This window comes from Scyliorhinus torazame, chromosome 14 (genome assembly GCF_047496885.1).
Source record: "Scyliorhinus torazame isolate Kashiwa2021f chromosome 14, sScyTor2.1, whole genome shotgun sequence".
NCBI lineage: Eukaryota > Metazoa > Chordata > Chondrichthyes > Carcharhiniformes > Scyliorhinidae > Scyliorhinus > Scyliorhinus torazame.
The window spans coordinates 71,008,189-71,031,569 of NC_092720.1; the positions used below are offsets into that span (position 1 = coordinate 71,008,189).

General features: G+C 44.3%; 1 protein-coding gene across 3 annotated transcripts in view; it reads left to right on the forward strand.

The window, feature by feature from the left end:
• The window catches only part of LOC140389799 (PEX5-related protein-like), a 293,828-nt gene that overhangs the window by 161,921 nt on the left and 108,526 nt on the right, over nucleotides 1–23,381 (forward strand). For 2 of the 3 annotated variants that reach the window (XM_072474334.1, XM_072474335.1), the window contains one exon: nucleotides 21,869–21,980. The exons of the other annotated variant lie outside the window; for it this stretch is intronic. In XM_072474334.1, the coding sequence (XP_072330435.1) occupies nucleotides 21,869–21,980 (112 nt within the window). The remainder of the gene's footprint in view (nucleotides 1–21,868; nucleotides 21,981–23,381) is intronic. 3 annotated transcript variants of the gene reach the window in all.

Below are 23,381 nucleotides of genomic sequence, written 5' to 3' on the forward strand. Positions count from 1 at the left end.
ATAGAACCTTAGTTAGGCCACACTGAGTATAGTGTTCAATTCTGGTCGCCACACTACCAGAAGGATGTGGAGGCTTTAGAGAGGGTGCAGAAGAGATTTACCGGGATGTTGCCTGGTATGGAGGGCATTAGCTATGAGGAGAGGTTGAATAAACTCGGTGTGTTCTCACTGGAACGACGGAGGTTGAGGAGCGACCTGATAGAGATCTACAAAATTATGAGGGACATAAACAGAGTGGATAGTCAGAGACATTTCCCAGGGTAAATGGGTCAATTACTAGGGGGCAGAGGTTTAAGGTGCGAGGGGCAAGGTTTAGAGGAGATGTACGAGGCACGTTTTTTTACACAGAGGGTAGTGGGTGCCTGGAACTCGCTCCGGAGGAGGTGGTGGAAGCAGGGACGATAGTGACGTTTAAGGGGCATCTTGACAAATACATGAATAGGATGGGAATAGAGGGATACGGACCCTGGAGGTGTAGAAGATCTTAGTTTAGAATGGGCAGCATGGTCAGTGCATGCTTGGAGGGCCAAAGGGCCTGTTCCTGTACTGTACTTTTCTTTGTTCTTTATTCCTAATCGCCCATTGAAAGCCATCTTCTTAAACCACTGAAGTCTATGTGGTGTTGTACACTAATAGTGCTTTCAGGAAAGGAGTTCCAAGGTTTTGACCCAGCACACTGAAGGAAGAGCGATACTGTTCCAAGTCTGTGTGGTGTGTGGTTTGGCAAGGAACTTGCATTGGCCACCCTTGTCCTTTTAGGCAGTCGAGGTGTTGTGTTTGGAAGGTGCTGTTGGAGGTGACTTGGCTCATTCCCCTTGTAGATTGCACACACTGCTGTCATTGTGCGTCAGTGGTGGAGAGAGTGAATGCTTAAGGTGGTGAATGCAGTGCAATCAAATGGGCTACTGCATCTTGGATGTTGTCAACCAGGAATGGTTGTTGCAGGTTCCGGGGTTTAGCTGTTTCAGTAAGCTCAGGGAAGGTGGTAAAAGAGGGGGAGGTGTGCCATTGTTAGTCAAGGACAGTATTACGGTGGCAGAAAGGACGTCTGATGAGGACTCGTCTACTGAGGTAGTATGGGCTGAGGTTAGAAACAGGAAAGGAGAGGTCACCCTGTTGGGAGTATTCTATAGGCCTCCAGAGATGTAGAGGAAAGGATTGCAAAGATGAGTCTGGATAGGAGAGAAAGCAACAGGGTAGTTGTTATGGGGGACTTTAACTTTCCAAATATTGACTGGAAACGCTATAGATCGAATACTTTAAATGGGTCAGTTTTTGTCCAATGTGTGCAGGAGGGTTTCTTGACACAGTATTTAGATAGGCCAACAAGAGGCGAGGCCACATTGGATTTGATACTGGGTAATGAACCAGTCTAGGTGTTAGATTTGGAGGTAGGTGAGCACTTTGGTGATAGTGACCAAAATTCGGTTACGTTTACTTTAGCAATGGAAAGGGATAGGTATATACCGCAGGGCAAGAGTTATAGCTGGGGGAAAGGCAATTATGATGTGATTAGGCAAGATTTAGGATGCATAGGATGGGGAAGGAAACTGCAGGGCATGGGCACAATTGTAATGTGGAGCTTGTTCAAGGAACAGCTACTGTGTGTCCTTGATATGTATGTTCCTGTCAGGCAGGGAGGAAGTGGTCGAGCGAGGGAACCGTGGTTTACTAAAGTAGTTGAATCACTTGTCAAGAGGAAGAAGGAGGCTTATGTAAAGATGAAACGTGAAGTTTCATTAGGGTGCTTGAGAGTTACAAGTTAGCCAGGAAGGACCTAAAGAGAGAGCTAAGAAGAGCCAGGAGGGGACATGAGAAGTCCTTGGCAGGAAGGATCAAGGAAAACCCTAAAGCTTTCTATAGGTATGTCAGGAATAAAAGAATGATTAGGGTAAGAGTAGGGCCAGTCAAGGACAGTAGTGGGAAGTTGTGTGTGGAGTCCGAGGAGACAGGAGAAGTGCTAAATCAATATTTCTCGTCAGTATTTACACAGGAAAAAGTCAAATGTTGTCGCGGAGAATACTGAGATACAGGCTACGAGACAAGACGGGTTTGAGGTTCATAAGGAGGAGGTGTTCGTAATTCTGGAAAGTGTGAAAATAGATAAGTCCCCTGGGCCGGATGGGATTTATCTTAGGATTCTCTGGGAAGCTAGGGAGGAGATTGCAGAGCCTTTGGCTTTGATCTTTATGTCGTCATTGTCTACAGAAATAGTGCCAGAAGACTGGAGGATTGCAAATGTTGTCCCCTTGTTCAAGAAGGGGAGTAGAGACAACCCCGGTAACTATAGGCCAGTAAGCCTTACTTCTGTTGTGGCCAAAGTCTTGGAAAGGATTATAAGAGATAGGATTTATTAGAAAGGAATAATTTGATTAGGGATGGTTTTGTGAAGGGTAGGTCGCGCCTCAGAACCTTATTGAGTTCTTTGAGAAGGTGACCAAACAGATGGACGAGGGTAAAGCAGTTGATGTGTATATGAATTTCAGAAAGGCGTTTGATAAGGTTCCCCACCGTAGGCTATTGCAGAAAATACGGAGGCATTGGATTGAGGGTGATTTAGCGGTTTGGATCAGAAATTGGCTAGCTGTAAAAAGACAGAGGGTGGTGGTTGATGGGAAATGTTCAGCCTGGAGTTCAGTTACGAGTGGTGTACCACAAGGTTCTGTTTTGGGGCCATTGCTGTTTGTCATTTTTGTAAATGACCTGGAGGAGGGCGTAGAAGGATGGGTGAGTAAATTTGCAGATGACACTAAAGTTGGTGGCGTTGTAGACAGTGCAGAAGGATGTTGCAGGTTACAGAGGGACATAGATAAGCTGCAGAGCTGGGCTGAGAAGTGGCAAATGGAGTTTAATACAGAAAAGTGTGAGGTGATTCATTTTGGAAGGAGTAACAGGAATACAGAGAGTACTGGGCTAATGGTAAGATTCTTGGTAGTGTGGATCAGCAGAGAGATCTTGGTGTCAATGTACATAGATCCCTGAAAGTTGTCACCCAGATTGATAGGGTTGTTAAGAAGGCGTACGGTGTGTTCGCTTTTATTGGTAGAGGGATTGAGTTTCGGAGCCATGAGGTCATATTGCAGCTGTACAAAACTCTGGTGCGGCCGCATTTTGAGTATTGCGTGCAGTTCTGGTTGCCGCATTCGAGGAAGGATGTGGAAGCATTGTTGTGCAGAGGAGATTTACCAGGATGTTGCCTGGTATGGAGGGTAGATCTTGTGAAGAAAGGCTGAGGGACTTGAGGCTGTTTTCGTTAGAGAGAAGAAGGTTAAGAGGTGACTTAATAGAGGCATACAAGATGATCAGAGGTTTAGATAGGGTGGACAGTGAGAGCCTTTTTCCTCGGATGGTGATGGCTAGCACGAGGGTACATGGCTTTAAATTGAGGGGAGATAGATATAGGACAGATGTCAGAGGTAGGTTCTTTACTCCGAGAGTAGTAGGGGTGTGGAATGTCCTGCCTGCAACAGTAGTGGACTCGCCAACTTTAAGGGCATTTAAATGGTCATTGAATAAACATATGGATGATAATGGAATAGTGTAGATGGGCTTTAGATTGGTTTCACAGGTCAGCGCAACATCGAGGGCCAAAGGGCTTGGACTGCGCTGTAATGTTCTATTAATCTATATTCTTGAGTGTTATTGGATCTGTACACATCCAGGCAAGGGAGATTATTTCATCATGCCTGGTAGATGATAGAGAAGCTTTGGGAAATTCAGCAGTGAGTTAGTCAATGCAGAATATCCAGCCTCTGACCTCCTCCTGTAACCACAGTATTTATATGACTGGCCCAGTTCAGTTTCTGGTAAATGGTAACCCCCAGAATGTTGATAATGGCAGATGCTGTGATGGCAGTGCCATTGAATGTTAAACAGAGTTAGTTAAATTCTGCCTATTGGAGATGGTCATTGCCTGGCACATCGTGTGGCATGAATAAACCACTGTGCCACATGCCGCCCTTTACTTGCCACTTATAAGCCCAAGCCAGTACATTGTCCAGGCCCTTCTGCATATGGACACAGATTTCTTCAGTATCTGAAGAATCACAAATAGTGCTGAACATTGTGCAATGATCAATGAACATCCCTACTTCTAACCTTTTCATGGAAGGAAGATCATTGATGAAGCAGTTGAAAATGGTTGGGCCTAAGACCCTGAGGAACTCCTGCTGTGATGTCCTGGGAATGATTGATCTCCAAAAACCACAAACGTCGTGCTGGATATGACTCCCACTAGTGAAGCATTTACCCTAATTCCCATTGACTTCAGTCTTACCAGAGATTTCCTTGATGCCACACTCCTCAAATGCTGTCTTAATGTCAAGGGCAGTCACTCTCAACTCACCTCTTGAGAGTTCAGCACTTTGCCCAGATCTGGATCAAAACTGTAATGAGGAACTGGGTGGTCCTGGAGCAACCTAAACTAAACATCATTGAACAGGTTGTTGCTGGATAAGTGCCACTTGATAGCAGTGTTCAGAGCTCCTTCCATCACTTTGCTGATGATCGAGAGTAGACTGATGGGGCCTTAAATGGCCGGGTGGGATTTGTCGTGCTTTTTGTGGATCGGATAGAACTGTCCAATTTTCCACAATATTGGGTAGATGCCAGTGTTGTAGCTGTACTCAAACAGCTTGCTCGGGGCACAGCAAGCCCTGGAGCATAAGTCTTCAGTACTATTATTGGTCTGCTTTCAGAGTCCATAGCATCTGCAGCATCCAGTGCCTTTTTGATATATAGAGTGAATCAAGGTGGTTGAAGACTCATCCACGATGCTGGGGACCTCAGGAAGAGGCCAAGATAGATCATCCACTTGACACGTCTGGCTGAAGGTGGTTGGAAATACTTCAGCTTGTCTTTTGCACTGAAGTGCTGGCTTCCTCAGGTTTTGTTGTTTAATTGTCCACTATCATTCACGACTGGATGTGGCAAGACTGCAAAACTTAGTTCAGGTCTGTTGGCTGCAAAATCGCTGAACTCAGAGTTATGACTGAGATGGGAGGAGTGCGCACTTTATTGAGCCCCGCTACTCCACCGGTTGTACAATTAGTTTAAAAGTATAATTCACTCACAAAATGGCCAGTTATTTATCTTCACTACCGTTACTCACGGAATAAAGGAGACATTAACAGGCAGTCAGTTCAATAAAACCTGAATGATTTTATTATTATAAATTAAAACTTTAAAAAAATAATAATAATCTTTATTATTGTCACAAGTAGGCTTACATTAACACTGCAATGAAGTTACTGTGAAAATCCCCGAGCCGCCACACTCCGGCGCATGTTCGGGTACACTGGGGAGAATTCAGAATGTCCAATTCACCTAACAAGCATGTCTGTCGGGACTTGTGGGAGGAAATCGGAGCGTCCCGGAGGAAACCCACGCAGGCACTGGGAGAACGTGCAGACTCCACACAGACAGTGACCCAAGCAGGAATTGAACCCGGGACCCTGGCATTGTGAAGCAACAGTGCTAACCACTGTGCTACCATGCCGCCCCAAAAGCAAGTTGCAAGAACTGGTGCACATACAATTGTACTCTGGAAGTATTATGATCTATTCCTTTTGAAAAATATCCCATCATGCGCGTATATGCACACCCATGTAAGGGCCCTTCCTGTTGATTCCCTTATTTCCCCTTTCTTTAATTTTGCTGTTATCATTTTGATCCATGGATGCTTAATGGACCTTAAAATCAAGTAGGGGAAGAAAGGAATTCAAAAGTTACAAAAGAGTACTCTATGCTAGTCTCCGGACAGCTAATCTACAGAGAACCTGAATGAATGAATCTACGGTGAAAACCATTACAGACTGGAAATTTAAATCTCAAAACTAAAAACCTTGAAGGAAGGTGTGCGAGAAACAACCATCTGAAACAAAGACGCTTTATCCTTTTATATGTTATTTTCACTCCTTCCCTCATGTTTATTTGTCTTGTGTGTGTGCGTAGAGGGTGGGGGCAAGTTAAAGTGGGGGCTAGGAATTTGATATTAGATGACCTGTAGTGTTTGCTGCATAATTCAATTACAGGTTTTAGTAAACACGATTGTGTTTAAATTTACAAACCTGGTGACTGTAATTATTGGGCAGCTAAGGGCCAAAAACTTTTGGTGTTTTTCTAAGAAATATTTATTAACTTCACTTGTGTTGTGACTCCGGGTCAGGTGGGCTGGAATCGACCACGGACTCGCTCATGGCATCGTAACATAATTTTGGGGCTTATCCAGGATTTTTGAAACGGTAGACGGCGATGTTTAGGTTACATATAATGTAAAGAGACACCAGGTTTGTAGCAATATACCGATGGCTCTGGAAGCTGCAAAGATTTCTCTTCAGGTGAACGGCTTGTCTTTAGCTTGTCTTTTTGAAGCACTTTTAAATAAAATAGAATTGGCAGGTGAATTAAAAATAGAGGCACCAATTAAAGCCAGGAAGGCAGAAATATTTGGTATATTTGTTGAATGCCTGGGTCTGTTAGAAACACAGGACAGTCCACGAAGTAGTGTAGCACCAGAGACATTTTCTGGGGGGGGAAATTGAGCTGGAGAGAATTTGGTTACAGTTCGAGCAAGAAAGGGAAGTGAAAAGAATGGAGAAGGAAATGGAAATTGAAATGAGGAGGTGGGAATTAGAAAGAGAAGAAAAAGCGGAAGGCTTCCAGCTCAAGGCACTGCAAATTAAAAGGGAGCTTAATCCTAGAATGGAACCCAGTGGTGATATGTTTAAATTTATACAGGCCCTCCCAAAGTTTGAAGAGCAGGAAGTAGAAACTTTTTCAGGGCATTTGAGAAAATAGCAACCCAAATGGAGTGGCCAAAAGCAAAGTGGATATTATCCATGCAAAGTAAATTGACAGGACGGGCACACGAAGTTCCTGCTTCCCTGTCAGAGAGGACGTCTAAGAATTCTGACGCGGTAAAAAAGGTTATCCTGGGTGCATATGAATTGGCTACTGAGGCATATAGGCAAAAGATTCAAACTTTAAAGAGACGGCCAGGACCTATGCCGAATTCAAAAGGGTTAAGCAGAAACATTTTGATAGAAGAGTTGGTGAGTTCAAGCATTGGAAGTCGAAGCTCTGAGAGCGAACACTGTCTTTGAGGAATTCAAGAATTCCCTGTCTTCTGTGATGAGAACCCATGGTGACAGCCAACAGGTGATGACTGCTAGACGAGCAGCAATAATGGCTGAAGATTATAAGCTGAAACATAAATTTAAACATTTGTTCCATCACCACATCATTTTGAAAAGGATAGGCAATGGGAGAGTGAAAGCAAGGCAGGTAGCCAAGGTAAAGAATGGATAGCTGGGAATGCTTCGAGATCTCCTCCTCAAATCAGGAAGGTGAGATTCGAAAGGCTAGGTGTTACCATTGTAATAAGGTGGGACACATTCGTTCAACAGGTTGGAATTTGCAAGGAAGGTCCAAAGGACATCTTGGAGTTTATAAGGAGGATTCTGAAGAGGGAACAAAAGTGGAGAATACTACAGGACAGACTGTAACTTCAATGGACTTAGGAGACCTGAGATAAACACTGTTGTGGGAGCAGGAATGACGAATGAGGTAGTTGAGAGATATGCAGAGTTTTTGTCTAAAGTGAGATCATTTCATTTTCCTAAACTGATGTAGCCAAACCCATAACTATTTTAAGGTGCTACGCATACTGGAGAGGAATTAGATTTTCCCTCCAGAGAGCTCAGTGAAAGCTAAGGTATACTGAATGGGATAGGTGAAGATTATATCCCAGTTCCATTGTATAAAGTACAATTGGAGTGTGATTTAGTGTCAGGTCCAGTAATTGTCGGGGTGGTTACCAGTGGACGGAGTAGACTTACTTTTGGGGAATTATTTGGGAGCGGTGAAGGTCATAGTTTCACCCATCATTACAGAGAGCCCAAGAGAAGTACTGCGGATAGCCCATGAGTTACCAAAGGTAGGGCAGGTGGGAATTATGAAAACTCATTGAGCAGTAAATGACTCAAAGAAAGAAATGTTGAAAGACATTAATCACACATCAAATGACAATGGTAGTGAATCTGGTTCTGCTGATACTGATGAAATCAACTCTACGAGAATGATTCCTCACAGATATTTGTCAAAGATAAAATTCCGAGAACCAGACTCTGAGAACTCCAAGACGGAAGGTGATCCTAAGAAAGAGAAGTCCGAATCTAATGGTAATAACAGAGATGAAGCTTCAGACCAGGGTTCTGAATCCGATTTGGGTTCTGATCATGAAGAAATTATAAACAACTGCTACCTAATAGACCTGTCACTAACTAATCTTGAACAGATGGCAAGTAGTTCTTCCAAAGCTAGTGACGAAAACGGTGAATCGGAAGAAGAAAGTGAATTGGACATTCCTATAAGTAACTTGTGACAGCCTCTTGCAGTAAAATCATTGCCATCCTTTTTAAGTACAAATATTTCCCACAGTTCCTGTTTTGAAGGAAAATGTACATAATAGCATGGCATCAGCTATTCAGGATGAGGACAGCAATGACTGTGAAATTCTCTGATTCTGATAATGATGTGAAAAGTAGTTGCAGGCACCACCATTTAAAGGAACACTGTCTCTTCAATTCAACATATCCACCGTGGACATTCCTAGCTACAGGCTTCACCTTGCTATGTCTGAAAGTAAAGAAGAAAAGTTGAAATCGGGAAAACGCTAATTGTTTAAGTCTGTATGACTAAATGGAGATAAAAGCTGTGATTAGGAAGACTTCGATGAGATAAAAGTGTAAAACAAATAATGGTGCATATAAAACCAACTCTGCGAAGATTGAACCCTCAGCTTTACTTGTCACTGAAAATAACCATGTGAAGGAAAAGAGAGAAGCTGGAGGGGTTGAAAAGTGTTTATTGATTAAAGGTGAACCAAATGTTTCCCTCCGCTTTGGCAATACTACTTGTAGTTTGGATGTAGCCGTTTCTCGAAATTTGGATAAACATTTATTGGACAATCAGAAAAGACTGGCTGCATTTACAATTGTACTCTGGAAGTATTACGATCTATCCGTTTTTAAATTACCCCAACATGCACGTAAGCATATATGCACATGTGCACAGACACGCGCGCACAGACACACATGCACAGACTCACATGGATAAACAGATCGGGTCTCTGCAGAGATGTGCTTTGGAGAATAGGCTTCATAAAATAAAGGACAAAGTTCACAGGATTTCAATGCTATTGATCTGGAACCCCCTCATGTGAAGATGGGTTGCTGGTCTCAGTATATATCTGGAGGTTCTCACCAACAGAACTTTGGCATGGAGGAGAATATAGAACAAGGTCAATTCTTCCGACCCAGCTTTTCAAGGTTCCAAACACAGACCAGATATACTCTGATGAGGATTCTCTGGCTGCAGGTTGATAACCACGCACAGAGGGCTGGATTCTCTCAGCCCAGGCCGGGCCGGAGAATCGCCGGGACGGTCGTGAATCGCGCGACGCCACCCTGATGCCGGTCTGCTGATACTCTGAAGGGTGGAGAATTGGCGTCGGTGCGGCGCCGGTCGGGGGCTGCTCTATGCGGCCCCGTCTGGTGATTCTCCGCCCGGGATGGGCCGAGTGGCCACGCAAAAAAAAAAAACAAGTCCCGCCAGCGCCGTTCACACCTGGTCTTACCCGGCGGGACCTTGGCGTGCATGCATCCGGGGGCTGCCAGGTGGGGGGAGAGAGGTGGGTTCGACCCCGGGGAGGGGGGCCTCCGCTGTGACCTGGCCCGTGATCAGGGCCTCCCCTCTTGGGCTGGGGGCTTCTTTTGTTCCGCGCCAGCCGCTGTAGCCCTACGCCATGTTGCATCGGGGCCGGCGCGGAGATAGGAGCCACTGCGAATGCGTGCATTGATGCCGGTCCTACTGCGCATGCGCAGATCCGCGGCGCCCATCTGACGCCGTGACCGGCAGCTGGAACGGCGTGGGTCACTCCAGTGACGTGCTGGCCCCTTGTAGGGGTCAGAATCGCTGCTCCTGAGGCCATGTTGATGCCTTCGGGAAATGTAACGTCGTATACGACGGCATCAACACTTAGCCTCAGGATCAGAGAATCCCGCCCAGAATTTCAGGTAGGTTAGGGAGAGAGTAAGTTAGGGCACCCTTCCTTCTCACCTTGTTCCCCAAAACACGCAGATTTCAAAACAACTGGTCCAAAACATAAAGCTGTCTGTCATGTGATTTCCAGTAAATCTCTAGCCTTTGCCTTTACCACTCTTTTCTCCATCAATTGAAGTGATTGCAGTTCAAAACAAACAAACAGCTCTTCTCCCTCAAGTAACATACTGATCAAGTGATTTCGTAGAAGAGACATGCTTGTTGACAGTCCAAAGTGAACTTATTAAGTGACCAAACAATATGTCCTTCCATATTTTAAAAGAAAAATATAGTTTTGAAAGATATGATTCCAACATCTGTATGTCGCATTGTGCTTTCTCTACGTGGCATGCAAGTAGTCAAATGGAATTCAATCGGGAGAAGTGTGAGGTAATGTATTTTGGGAGGGCAAACAAAACTAGGGAATACTCAATAAATGTGAGGACAGAGAGAGGAGTAGTGGAAGTGAGCGACTTTAGGGTGCATTTTCAAAGGTCCTGAAGGATGCAGGAAAGGTGGTAAAGAAGGCATGTGGAATGCTTTCCTTTATTGGATGAGGTATAGAATACAGAAGCAGGAATGTAATGCTGAAACTGTGTAACATGCTGGTTAGGCGATAGTTGGTGTTTTGCATACAGTTCTGGTCGCCACATTATAAGAAGGACATAATTGCTCTGCCGAGAGTGCAGAGATGATTTACATGAATGTTGCCAGGGCTTGAAAATTGTTGCCTTGAGGAAAGATTTGGTAGGTTGGGGTTGTTCCCTTGAATGGAAGAGGCAGAGGGATGACTTGATTGCGGTGTACAAAATTACGAGGGGCCTTGAGAAAGTAAACAGGAAAGACCTGTTTCCCCAAGTGGAGAGGCCAATTACCAGGGGGCCACAGGTTCAAGGTGATTGGTTGAAGGATTAGAGGGCATATTAGGAAAAAGGGTAGTGGGAGTCTGGCATTTCCGGCCTGCGTTGGTGGCTGAGCCAGAAAGCCTCAACTCATTTAAAATGTACCTGAATCAGTACTTGAAATGCTGTAACCTGCAAGGCTACAGATCAGGTTCTGGAAAGTGGGATTGGAATGGGCAGATAGTGTTTTCAGTTGGTGCAGATGGGAATGTTGAAAGGCCTCTTTCTGTACCATAACCTTTCTATAGTTCCAATCCTGTGTTATAGATTCAACATCTTGAAACCTCATTTTTAGGTTCGCCTGGTGCTGTTCCTTGCATGCAGTCCTGAACTCTTCAGGAAACCGGGGTTGATCTCCTGGCTTGATGGTAATGGTACAATGGGGGATTAGCCAGGCCATTCTTGTTACTAATTATGGTTGTGCACAATTCTACTGCCGCCGAAGAACTGGAGCACCTCATGGATGCCCGGTTTTGAGTGTGATATCTCTTTGAAATCTATCCTATTTAGTATTGTGGTGGTGCCACACAACATAATGGAGAGTAACATCTGTGTAATTATCGGACTTTGTCTACGCAAGGACTGTGTGGTGGTCACTCCTCCCAATACTGTCATGGGCAGATGCATCTGTGACAGGTAAACTAATCAAGACAATACAAGTCGGCTTTTCTCTCTTGTTGGCTCCCTCACCACCTGCCACCAACCCAGTCTAGCAGATATGCCCTTTAGTGCTTGGTCAGTGGTGGTGTTACCAAAGCACTCTTGGTGATGGACATTGCCCCCTGCCCAGAATACATTATATGTCTTTGCCATCCTCATGCCTTCCAGATCCTAACCACTTGCTGCTTAAAAGGATTCTTCCTCTCATCACCGTTGCTTCTTTTGCCAATCACCACAAATCAATGTCTTCTGGTCCACAATGGGAACAGGTTCTCCCTATCAACTCTTCATGATTTTGATCATCTCTATCAAACCTCCTCTTAACCCTCTCTTTTCCAAGGAGGACAGTCCTAACTTCTCCAACTCATCCTCATAACTGAAGTCCCCCATCCCTGGAACCTTTTCTGCCCATTTCCTAACGGCGTCACATTGTTCCAAGTGTGGTGCCCAGAACTAGAAACAATACTTGTTGAGGCTGAACCAGTGTTTTATACCCGTTTATCATAACATCCTTGCTTTTGTACTTGATGCCTCTCTTTATAAAGCTCAGGATTGTATTTGTCTTTTTTAACCACTTTCTCAATCTGCCCTGCCAACTTCCAACAATTTGTGCACATATATCCCAGGCCTCTTTGTTCCTGCGCCCCTTTTAGAATTGTGTCTTTTATTTTATATTGCCTCTCCTCATTCTTCCTACCAAAATGTATTACTTTCCACTTCTTTGCATTAAATTTCAGCTACAGGAGCAAGGAAATTATGCTAAATCTTTATGTAACACTGGTTAGACATCCACTGGAATATTGTGTTCAATTTTATTACACTTGTCTAACCAGCATGTTATACAGTTTCAGCATTACATTATTGTATTACACTTTAGGGAGGATGTCAAAACATTTCAAGAGGATGCAGGAGACTTTCTAGAATGGTACAATAGATGAGGAACTTCAAATACATGGAGAGGCTGGAGGAACTGAGGTTAATCTCCTTGGAGCAGAGAAGATTAAGAGGAAAGTTGATTGAGGTGTTCAAAATCCGTGAACACGTTTTGTAGAATAAATAAGGAGGAACTGTTTCCAGTGGCGGAAGAGTCAGTAACAGATATGAAAAATTGAAGGTGATTGACAAAAGAACTAGAGGCAACATGAGGAAATCTTGTTTGATCTGGAATGTGCTGTTTGAAAGGGCGATGGAAGCAGATACATCCTTCAAAAGAGAATTGGATAAATACTTGACAGGAAAAAAAGGCAGGGCTCTGTGGAAAGAGCAGAAGAGTGGTACTAATGGATAGCTCTACCAAACAGCCAGCACAGGTACAATGCGCCAAATGGCTGTATGATTATACATATTAAAAGTATTATATTAGTCTATATTCTTCGTCTTGACTATTTCAATTCCTATGACAATTCTAACCTTCCATAATCCTTTGCATGTAAAAATGCTTCCAGATTTTAACCCTCGATGATCTCGCTCTAATTATAAGATCGCACCCTGCTGTTGGTTCCTCCACAAAAATAAATTGTTTTTCTGTTTCTACTCAGTGGTGCAGTCTGAACCTGTACTCTTATGGATGTTGACTCTCACTGTCTTAAAATTACTTGCCATGAGAGCAGAACCCAAGAGGGTAATAATAAAACCTCCTTAGATTTGCATAGGCAAACGCTCCATCAATCTCTCTGAAGACAGATAAAATTAACACTGGGTGAGGCAAATTGTGGCTTGTTTTGTAAGCTGTTTTATTCCACATTATTCCACATTAGGTAAAATACACAGAACAGTAAGATTGAGTCATTTGAAACAATTGATACAAATACTGTTCAGGTACTGTTATAAAACAAAGAAGTACAAATGCCTGCACATCCTGGTGGGTTGTCTAACTCAAAACACAATCTATTGCTGAGGATAACTTGTTTACATCCTTTTACTCTTCATCTGCCCTTGGTATTTTTGTTCTGCTATTTTAAAGCCTTTCTCCAAGACTCCGAAAGAGTGCAAAATATTTTTTTTCTGAATGATCAGACAACTGGCCATTCTTGGCCTCGAAAATGCTACCCTTGTGTTTCTGCCAATCGCTCCTCCTCTGCCTATGAATCCACAACCCAAAATATTGAGCTGTAGCGAGAAACAAGCTTCCTTTAGGCGAACTGTAGCAGACAACACATTTTAAAATGGGTTATGAACAAATTCTTTACGTGGAAAAAATGCCGAAAACAACCCCATAATGATGTGATAATGAAGATATGTGGTGTGATTAAAGCCTGAAGTCTTCTAAAACTGACCTTATTACAAGGAATTAATAAGTTAGAATTTCAAGATGGAACATTTGGGGACCCCAAATAAAATAATGAAAGTGAAACACATAATATAGATGCAAGAAGGACAACTTATTCGGAGATGCACCAATAATCATTCTAAGTATTTTATTCATAATATCAACTAATTGTACAAATCAAATCCTTAACAGAATCGGTTTAGTCAGATCTCACTTCATGGGTTCATCTGACAATAGCATTTGAATGTATAATAATAATAATAATCGCTTATTGCCACGAGTAGGCTTCAATTAAGTTACTGTGAAAAGCCCCTAGTCGCCACATTCCGGCACCTGTTTGGGGAGGCCGGTACGGGAATCGAACCTGCGCTACTGGCCTTGTTCTGCATTACAAGCCAGCTGTTTAGCCCACTGTGCTAAACCAGCCCCTCCCGAGAGCCATAGAGACACCTCAATTGATCTCCCCTGGGATTTGTGAAATATGAGCCCCCCCCCTGCCTGTGGCCCCGATGGGGATTGCCGCCTTCGGTGGTCCCGGTCTTGACCTTTGAGCTGTACGCCACATTGTGGCCTTTACTTTATGTTGATTAATCAAATACTGTTCAACTTACCCTTTCAGAGAGCTTTTATAGAATGCATCATTGATTCCTTCTGAAATAGTGAAATATTCTAATTGACTTGACAATGACTAAATATGCATAAACTAGGACAGCTACAGAAAAGGTTAACTACTGTTGAGCTTCAAAAGGAATCGCTTGATAATACCAAACGTTGAGAGAAGAATGGTTTTACATGTCAAGGTGCTCTCAATCAGTGAATCACAGATCCTCAGAACAATAGCACAAATTCATGGATTCCTTGCCATAGATCAGTTATTTTTCATTGATTCAAGAAAATGTTAAAATCAGCAATATTTCCTTACATATAACTTTAATTACCATTTACTTCTGCTGTACATGACAGTGTTCCATGTACAAGTATATTTGTGAATAAAAAGTTTATTGTAAAACAATTATATACATAAAACATTAATTTTTGTAAAGGTAAAAAGTGCAAAGAAAAGTAAATTTCAATTCTAGTAATTTTTTTAAAATTAAATAAGGGAATTGTTAGGAGGGTAGGAGGCAGTGGTGCAGTGGTATTGTCTCTGGACTTATAATCCAGAGACCCAGGATAATGCTCTGGAGTGTTGGGTTTGAATCCCATCACAGCAAATGGTGCAATTTAAACTCAATATAATATTAAAAGTCTAATGAGAAAGAGAGAAAATAAATTGTACAGACTGTATAGTTGATTGCTGGGAAGCATGTTTCCCAGGATGTTTATTTGCTGTAACCTGTTTTGATACATGTTTGTAATAAATTTAAAAACAAATAAATTTAGAGTACCCACTTCATTTTTTCCAATTAAGGGGCAATTAGCGTGGCCAATTCACCTACCCTGCGCATCTTTGGGTTGTGGGAGTGAAAGCCACGCAAACACTGGGAGAATGTGCAAACGGATAGTGACCCAGAGCTGGGATCGAACCTGAGACCTTGGCGCTGTGAGGCGGCAGTGCTAACCACTGTGCCGCCGTGCTGCCCACATATTTGTAACAAAATACTTTTTTTTTAATTGTTGATTGTCATAAAAAAACAGCTGGTTCATCAAAGTCCTTTAGAGAAGAAAACCTGCCATCCTTATCTGGTCGGGGCTACATACGACTCCAGATCGACAGAAACTCTTACTTACCCTCTGGCCTAGCACTGCACTCCATTATATTCAATTGCTACCAAGGTAACTAAATGGACATAGGCACCAGAAAGGACAAATCAGCCCTCTCAACCCTACAAAGTCCTCCTTACCAACATCAGGGGTTGTGCCAAAATTGGGAGAGCAATCTCACAGACTAGTCAAAAAATAGCTTGACGTAGTTAAACTCACTAAATCATACCACACAGATAATGTCCCAGACACCACCATTCCTGGGTAAGTCCTGTGCCACCAGCAGGACAGAAGCAGCAGTGGTGGCGGCACAGTGGTATACAGTCAGGAGGGAGTTGCCCTTGGAGTCCTCATGATCGACCAGGTTAAAACATAGGCAAAGGAACCTCTTGCTGATTACTGTGACAAATGCCATGCTAAATGGGATAGACTTTGAATAGATCTAGCAACTCCGGAATGGGCATCCATGAGGCGCTGTGGGTCATCATCAGCAGCAGAATTGTATTCAACCACAATCTGCAATTCGTGGCTCAGCATATCCTCCACTCTACCATTACCACCAAACCAGGGGACCAACCCTGGTTCAATGAAGAGTATAGGGTGGCCATATTTGGACCAAAGCTGAGTGACCATGATCTGAGTGACCCTGATGGAACCCAGACTGAGCATTACTGAGCAGGTTATTGATAAGTGCTACATGATAGCTTGTTGACACCACCTTCCACCATTTTTATGCTGATCGAGAGTAGACTGATGGGACAGTGTTGGATTTACCCTACTTTTTGTATACAGGGTATACTGAGCAATTTTCTACATCGCCGGGTAGATAACAGTTCTGTAGCTGTACTGGAATAGCTTGGATAGGGGTGCAGCAAGTTCTGGATCACAAGTCTGAATATTGTCAGGGCCCATAGGTTTTGCAGTATCTAGTGGCTTAGCTGTTCCTTGATATCACATGGAGCATTGAGATAAATAAAATTGGCATCTGTGATGCTGGGGACCTCTGGAGGAGGCTGAAATGTATCATCCACTTGGCACTCCTGGTTGCGCTTCAGTCTTGTCTTTTGAAATGTGCTGGACTCCCCATCATTGAGGATGGGGATATTTGTGGAGTCTTCTCCTCCAGTGAGTTGTTGAATTATCCACCACCATTCACAACTGGATGTTGCAGGACTGCAGAACATAGATCGGAACCATTGCTTATGGGACTGCTTATCACTGTCTATTGCATGCTATATCCACGGCTTGGCATATGAGTGGTCCTGAGTTGAAGCCCCAAGTTGACATCTCATTTTTAGGTATGCCTGGTGCTGCTTCTGGACTGGCAAACCTTCGAACCCTTGGCCCATCTCTCCAGGCATCTCCCCCTTCCTGTGGCACTCACCCGCCCTCCAAACGTGGACATGTCCCCGGAGTTGTGTCCCTCCCCTGGGTATTCGGATATTGGTTGCTGAGTGTGTGATGTTGCCTCCCGCAGTGTTCAGGCACAGTGTCCAGGCATCAGGTTGTGACTGGGATGCTAGGTAATGAGCTGCACATGCTACATGGCCCATGGGAATCCACTTGGGCTGTGTGAAGTGCTCACTTGACCACGATTGCCAATTCCCTATTGGCAATAGCCTTCAGCCGCACGGCCAGAGGCCTCAGCAGTCAATGGTCGGTGGGGCAGACAGGCAGAGACAAGGGTTGCCCCACGGTACAGGTACACATGATCCAGGGGTTAGCATGGTGGTGCCATGCGTGGTTGCTGCACGGTTGCCCCCCAACCCCCCCCCCCAAGGCGGCCCACCCCCTGTGAAGGATCCCCCACTCTCAGCCGAGGGTCCCCAACCCCCGGTGAGCACTGGGGTGGCAAGCCCAGGGCCCTGGGCTGTTTGCCTGTGAGCAAAGATAGCTACTTACCTCCTCGGCTCCCCACAGAAGCCCTTCAACCCGGTTCACGTTTTTCAAAAGGAGTACTAATTGGCGCCAGCGTGACCACTTGCTGGGGAGGCTGCTGAATGATGGGAGGCCGTTGGATAAGCGGTGGCTCCCGTTAATTGTATGGAAATAGGGCTTACATGGTGATAATTGGTTTTTCGCCACACTCCAGCAAGATCCCAATTTTGCCTACGGGAACGGGCCGGTTACAGCGCAAATTGTTTGGCGCCTGGCGGGGTTCTCGCTTTTGCCATCTTCTGTTATTCACCAACTTCATTTCGCTTGAACGAGAGTGTAACTTGGCCAGAGAAACGTGCCGTTTATTTATTCTTTTCTCCTGGTGATAGCCTGCACTCTAACTGTTACCTAGGTTTCTTGGTATAAAAACATACTGACCAGTTATCGTTTTCGATACTTTTCTCATAGCAATGCACCCGGTGCAGAAGAAAGCCATTCCGTTGCTGGGATATTTTCATACTCCTACTCAGCAGGCATTGGAACACTTTGGGTATCTGCTGCCACCTGGGGGTCAAGTAGAAAAAGTAGACAAGGAACAGCTCTCTGAACTCTGCTGACCAACAACATAGAATTCGATTTTCCGCATGATTCCTGCTCCTTTCGCAGTGGAATCTAGGTGGAATGAAATGAAACAGTGCTAAAAATCGTGACATTTTAAGCGTGAACCAGTTGCACTCGTTTAAAAAAAAATTTAGAGTACCCAATTCATTTTTCCCAATTAATGGCAATTTTAGCGAGGCCAATCCACCTGGCCTGCACATCTTTGGGTTGTGGGGGCGAAACCCACGCAAACACAGGGAGAATGTGCAAATTCCACACAGACAGTGACCCAGAGCCGGGATCGAACCTGGGACCTCGGTGCCGTGAGGCAGCAGTGCTAACCACCAGTTGCACTCATGACTTCATGACTATTTTATGCCTGAGTATCCACAATTTCTTACACACGTTTATCTCAATCATAAGAACAGCAACTGCTGCAATGTGCATTTGTCAACCTCCGGCATTAGCCACCATGTCAACGTTCTGAAATTGATTGCTTTTCGTTTGATGCATTATCAGCAATTTTGTACCGGGAACAGAAAAGCAAAATGTTGATGCCCCAACCCACTATCTAGTTTGACCCATTCTTTAAGCTTCTCATTGGTTAAATGTTTTCGACCTTCAGCACTGATTTCCCCAGTGGAATTCCCCCAATACACCTCACAACTGAGAATCATACAGCACAGAAGGACACCATTTGGTTCATCATGTCTGCAAACTCTATAGAAGAGCTGAATTCCCCCCCCCCCCCCCCCTTTTTTAACCAGCTGTCTAATTCCCTTTTGAAAGTTAGTGCTGAATCTGCTTCCATCATCCTTTCAAGTGTTGTACTTCAGACAACTTGCTGAGTAAACTTTAAAAATCCTCTCCACTCGTATTGATCATGATCTCATGAACGATGTAGCAGACCTGATGGGCCAAATGGTCTACTTCTGCTCCTATGTCTTATGGCCTTCTGGTCCATTATGGGTTTTCTTTTGTTAATTATCTTAAATCTGTGTGTACTGGTTCCCCATTTTCAGTAGCAAATGGTTGGAGGGTGCATGCTAAGTGCGAGGCACGGCTTAACCAGCCAGCAATCCTTAAAAGGGGCATTCGCAAGCTGTATAAAACCAACTGTGCAAGGGGGTTTTGATTTTGAATGTTCCACCAGGCCCCGAAAACATCTTCACATTGCAAAGATGACGTGGAAGCTCAAAAGCAATATGAGGGAGTTGGGGACTGAAGAAGGGAAAAGGTTGAAAGGAGATTTGACAGGGGTGCGCAAAATCATGAGGGATCTAGATCGAGCCGATACAGAGAAACCGTTCCAGTTTGCAGAAGGATTGAGAACCATTGGACACGGGTTAAGATGATCAGCATCAACTGGAAAATGTTTTTTTATGCAGAGCGGTTACAATCTGGGAGTCCTAGTCTGAAAGGAAGGGAGAATCCGTTTTAATCATGGCCTTTAAAAGTGAAATGCATAAGCAGCTGGAGGTGGAAAAAGGAGAAACTGAAGGCCATTCCTCTTCTGCTGAGGGAGAACAGCCCCGTCTCCAACTAAAACAAGAATCGTGCTCCGATGAAGAAACAAATCATGACTCCCGAGTTCTGAACTGCCCCAAATGCTGAGGCAAAAATCTAAAGTACCTGGTACCCCTATACTCCCTTTCTAAATTAACGTTTTCAGTGGGTTAACCCCATTGCCTTCCCATGACCACACCTCCTCCATTCCTTGCAGCTGATGTGGAGAATGTCGCTAGTACCAACATTCACACTATCACAGAAAAAACAAAATTTGATCACTGTCACGTTTTTGTGTCGAGCTCCGTTCCGACTCTTTCCTGACCCTCATTTCTTCTCTCCTATTTTCTCTCTCCCCATTGTTTCCAATGATCAGATGCTCCTCAGTACATTCATGAACACCTTAAGCCGTAGCACATCCTTACCTAATACGTCTTGGCTCAGTGTGCCCAGCTAAGGCCTAACATTCTGAAACGAAACACTGCACTGCAATTCCAAAGGAATGCTGCACAGCATAACCTACTTGAACAACCAGATTATGGGTGCGATTCGCCCCCAAATTTGCTGAATTCATTTGTGGTGGGCTTTTGAGGGAGTTTCCTGCTGGCTCTGCCAGCGGGTTCCCCACCGCTATTCAGTAACACTTTCAGTCACTTTTTTGGACCTGGGAGGTTTCTCACCGGTTTAGCCCACACTTGGCACTGGGGAGCTGAAACCAGAGATCAGGCCACCTTTTTGAAAGGGTGTCCCAATCTCTAAGTGAGCTTGTGTGCCCACCCCCCCCCCCCCCACACCCCCATTGGCAATGTCACCCCCCAAACACACGGGCACTACCCAACACCCCACAAGTGACTTCACCCTGTGGGGGGCCCCCCTCTTCAGGACCCACACCCGTCACCCACCCAACCTCCCAGAGGCCCCTACTTACCTGCCTTGCGCATCCCGTTCTTCAAATCACCCCTCCACCCTCCTTTCATGGACATGCCCCCCCCCCTCAGACCCTGACCCCTGGCAGTGCCACCCTACACCCAGGCACCCTGGCACCAAGGCCCTGCTCTAGCCAGTTGGCAGTGCCACCCAGGCACCATGGCAGTGCCTGGGTGGTAGCACCAAGGTACCAGCTGAGCAGTGCCAAGATGCCCACGTTCTAGGTGGAGGGCCAGGGGGCCACCCTGTACTGATCCTAATGACCCAGGGGTTTCCAATAGCACGGGAGATCCCCCCCCCTTCCCCCATGCCATTGTGCCTGGTCCACGTTCTTATGGACCAGCACTGATCGGCGCCCGGCTCTCTGTGGAATCGAGGGAGGCTGGTGTATCCTGGGTGAGTTGGTCTTAAATAGGTCTAAGACCTACTTCCGAGAGTGCCATTTGGTCACGCCACTTTTGAGCTGAGTTCCGAATCCTATGACTCGCAGAACTTGGGTGAATCCCGCGAAGACTGCTGGGAAACCCACAAGAGGCCTCTCCCGGGATTCTCCGCCCGTGTTCTGCTCTTGCTCGAGCAAAATGCGACCAGAGAATCGAACCCAACAACTGGAAAAAAATATGGCCTCAGGTCCTAATGTCTCTTTCAGCTCTCTGCATCCTCAAACCACACCTACTGCAATTTGCTTGATTATGATCTTACTGCTACCCACTGGCAACCCAACGAGTTCTAGGTCCCACTCAATCACTCCCACAAATTCCGTTTTCACTTTGAATCCCTTTACCCTCTGCCACCCATCACCTATGTTCTGTCACATTTTCGTTCGCCCAATCTGAGATCTTTGTCACAATTTATGCTGAGTTAGAGTGGCTGAAGCAGGAAAAAGAAAGTTCATATCTTCGGAGGTTGAAGGATAATTACTGTAGTTAAAAACATGTTTGTTTAAGTTCGAAGATATGTGATTTCACTCTGACCAATGGTTGATTACATCTTGGTTAAATTAGGGTTCAGTTGTCATAATAATACTAAATACAATACAACACAAGTTACCAGAAAAACATCATTGCATTTACACAAATAAAATATCATTTGCACCAAAGAATATTTAGCATTATTTAAAGTTCTATTACACAATTTATCAAACAAAATATAAAACCTTGCTATATTTAGCTAGACATTTCTAAAGGCAGCACAAACCAGACCCCTGTCTAAATTGGCTGTCTTGAAATATAGACGTAACATTTTCATTGAAAGTTTATTTTATTATTGAGCCCCCCTGCAGCTTCCTCTGTCTGACTGCTTCTTTTATTTCTTTTTTTAGCTGGTGAATGAACAACAGGAGAGTCGGCCCCTCCTGAGCCCCTCGATTGATGATTTTCTACTTGAAGCAAAAGCCGACAGAGTTTCACGTACACCAACATTAAACACAGCAGGTGACCATTAACCTGAGTACTTCAAAGAGCAGAAACTTTACCCGATCACTCTTTAAAATGATTTTGCCCAATAACAGCCATGTAATTGTGATTTATTTGGGATTAATATGCAAAAAGTTAATTGATATCTGCAGAAATTGGAATTACATTTTATGAAAATTAGGATGTCTCTGTCGTGTTATATAACAACTTGTGTGATTTTTATACCATGCATGCTCAAATTATTGAAAGTTCGCGACTTTATTCAGAATGTAATTCTAATTAGTTCTAATTGTTAACAGAAACAGGGCATTTAGGTTAGCCAATCTGTGTTGGTGTTTATCCTCCACTTGTGTCAGTCTCAATCGCGTGTCCTCCCTGTTCCCATATCCTTTTGTTACTATTTCCTTCAATCATTTAAAAGTTGACCTGGTCTCAATTCCAGTCACTAATTCTATTGGCTGCCGGCGCCTACTGGACCGCCGTCTACACCCTGACGGTGCTGGCCAGCAGCGTGTTCCTGCTGGGGGCTGGTTTAGCACACTGGGCTAAATAGCTGGCTTGTAAAGCAGACCAAGGCCAGCAGCGCGGGTTCAATTCCAGTACCAGCGTCCCCGAACAGGCGCCGGAATGTGGCGACTAGGGGCTTTTCACAGTAACTTCATTTGAAGCCTACTTGTGACAATAAGCGATTTTCATTTTCATTTCATTTTCATTGCTGCATTCTCTAAGTAAAAATAAATGTCTCTTATTCGCTGTCATAAATCTCTCATAATTCACATTCTATGGCTGTCCCGATAAGGTATTTTCAGCCTTACACCACCTGCATAAAAACAAAGGTGTCTGCCTTAAATTTAATCTTGTATCTATATAACCTCATTCAAAAGTCTGAAGTCACGTGAAACAATCTGGGATGAACTTCGATGAGGTTGCAAAACAGGCAGTAGTGGATCAGCTGGTCATCATGTGATGTGGGCATCGCTGGCTGGGCCAGCATTTATTATCCATCCCTAAATGCCCTTGAACTGAGCGGCATTTCGGAGGGTATTTAAAAGTCAATGGCATGGCTTTAGGTTTTGAAGTCACATGTAGGCCAGGCCAGGTAAAGATGACAGATTTCCGTCCCTAAAGATGGATTTTTATGACAATCGACAATGGTGTCATCATTCAACTTTTAATTTCAGCTTCTTTTATTGGTGGGATTGGAACCCAGGTCCCCAGGGCATTTCACCGGGTCTCTGGATTACTAATCCATTGACAATACCACTACGCAACCATTGTTTTTTCCTTCAGCTCTGAAAATATAAAATGCAAAAGCAATATACTTGAAAGCCATTTTTACAACTATGTAATACATAATGTAAAAATAAGACACACACACTTTCTTATATGTGACCCATCTAACTTAAATGAGCTAAAGCT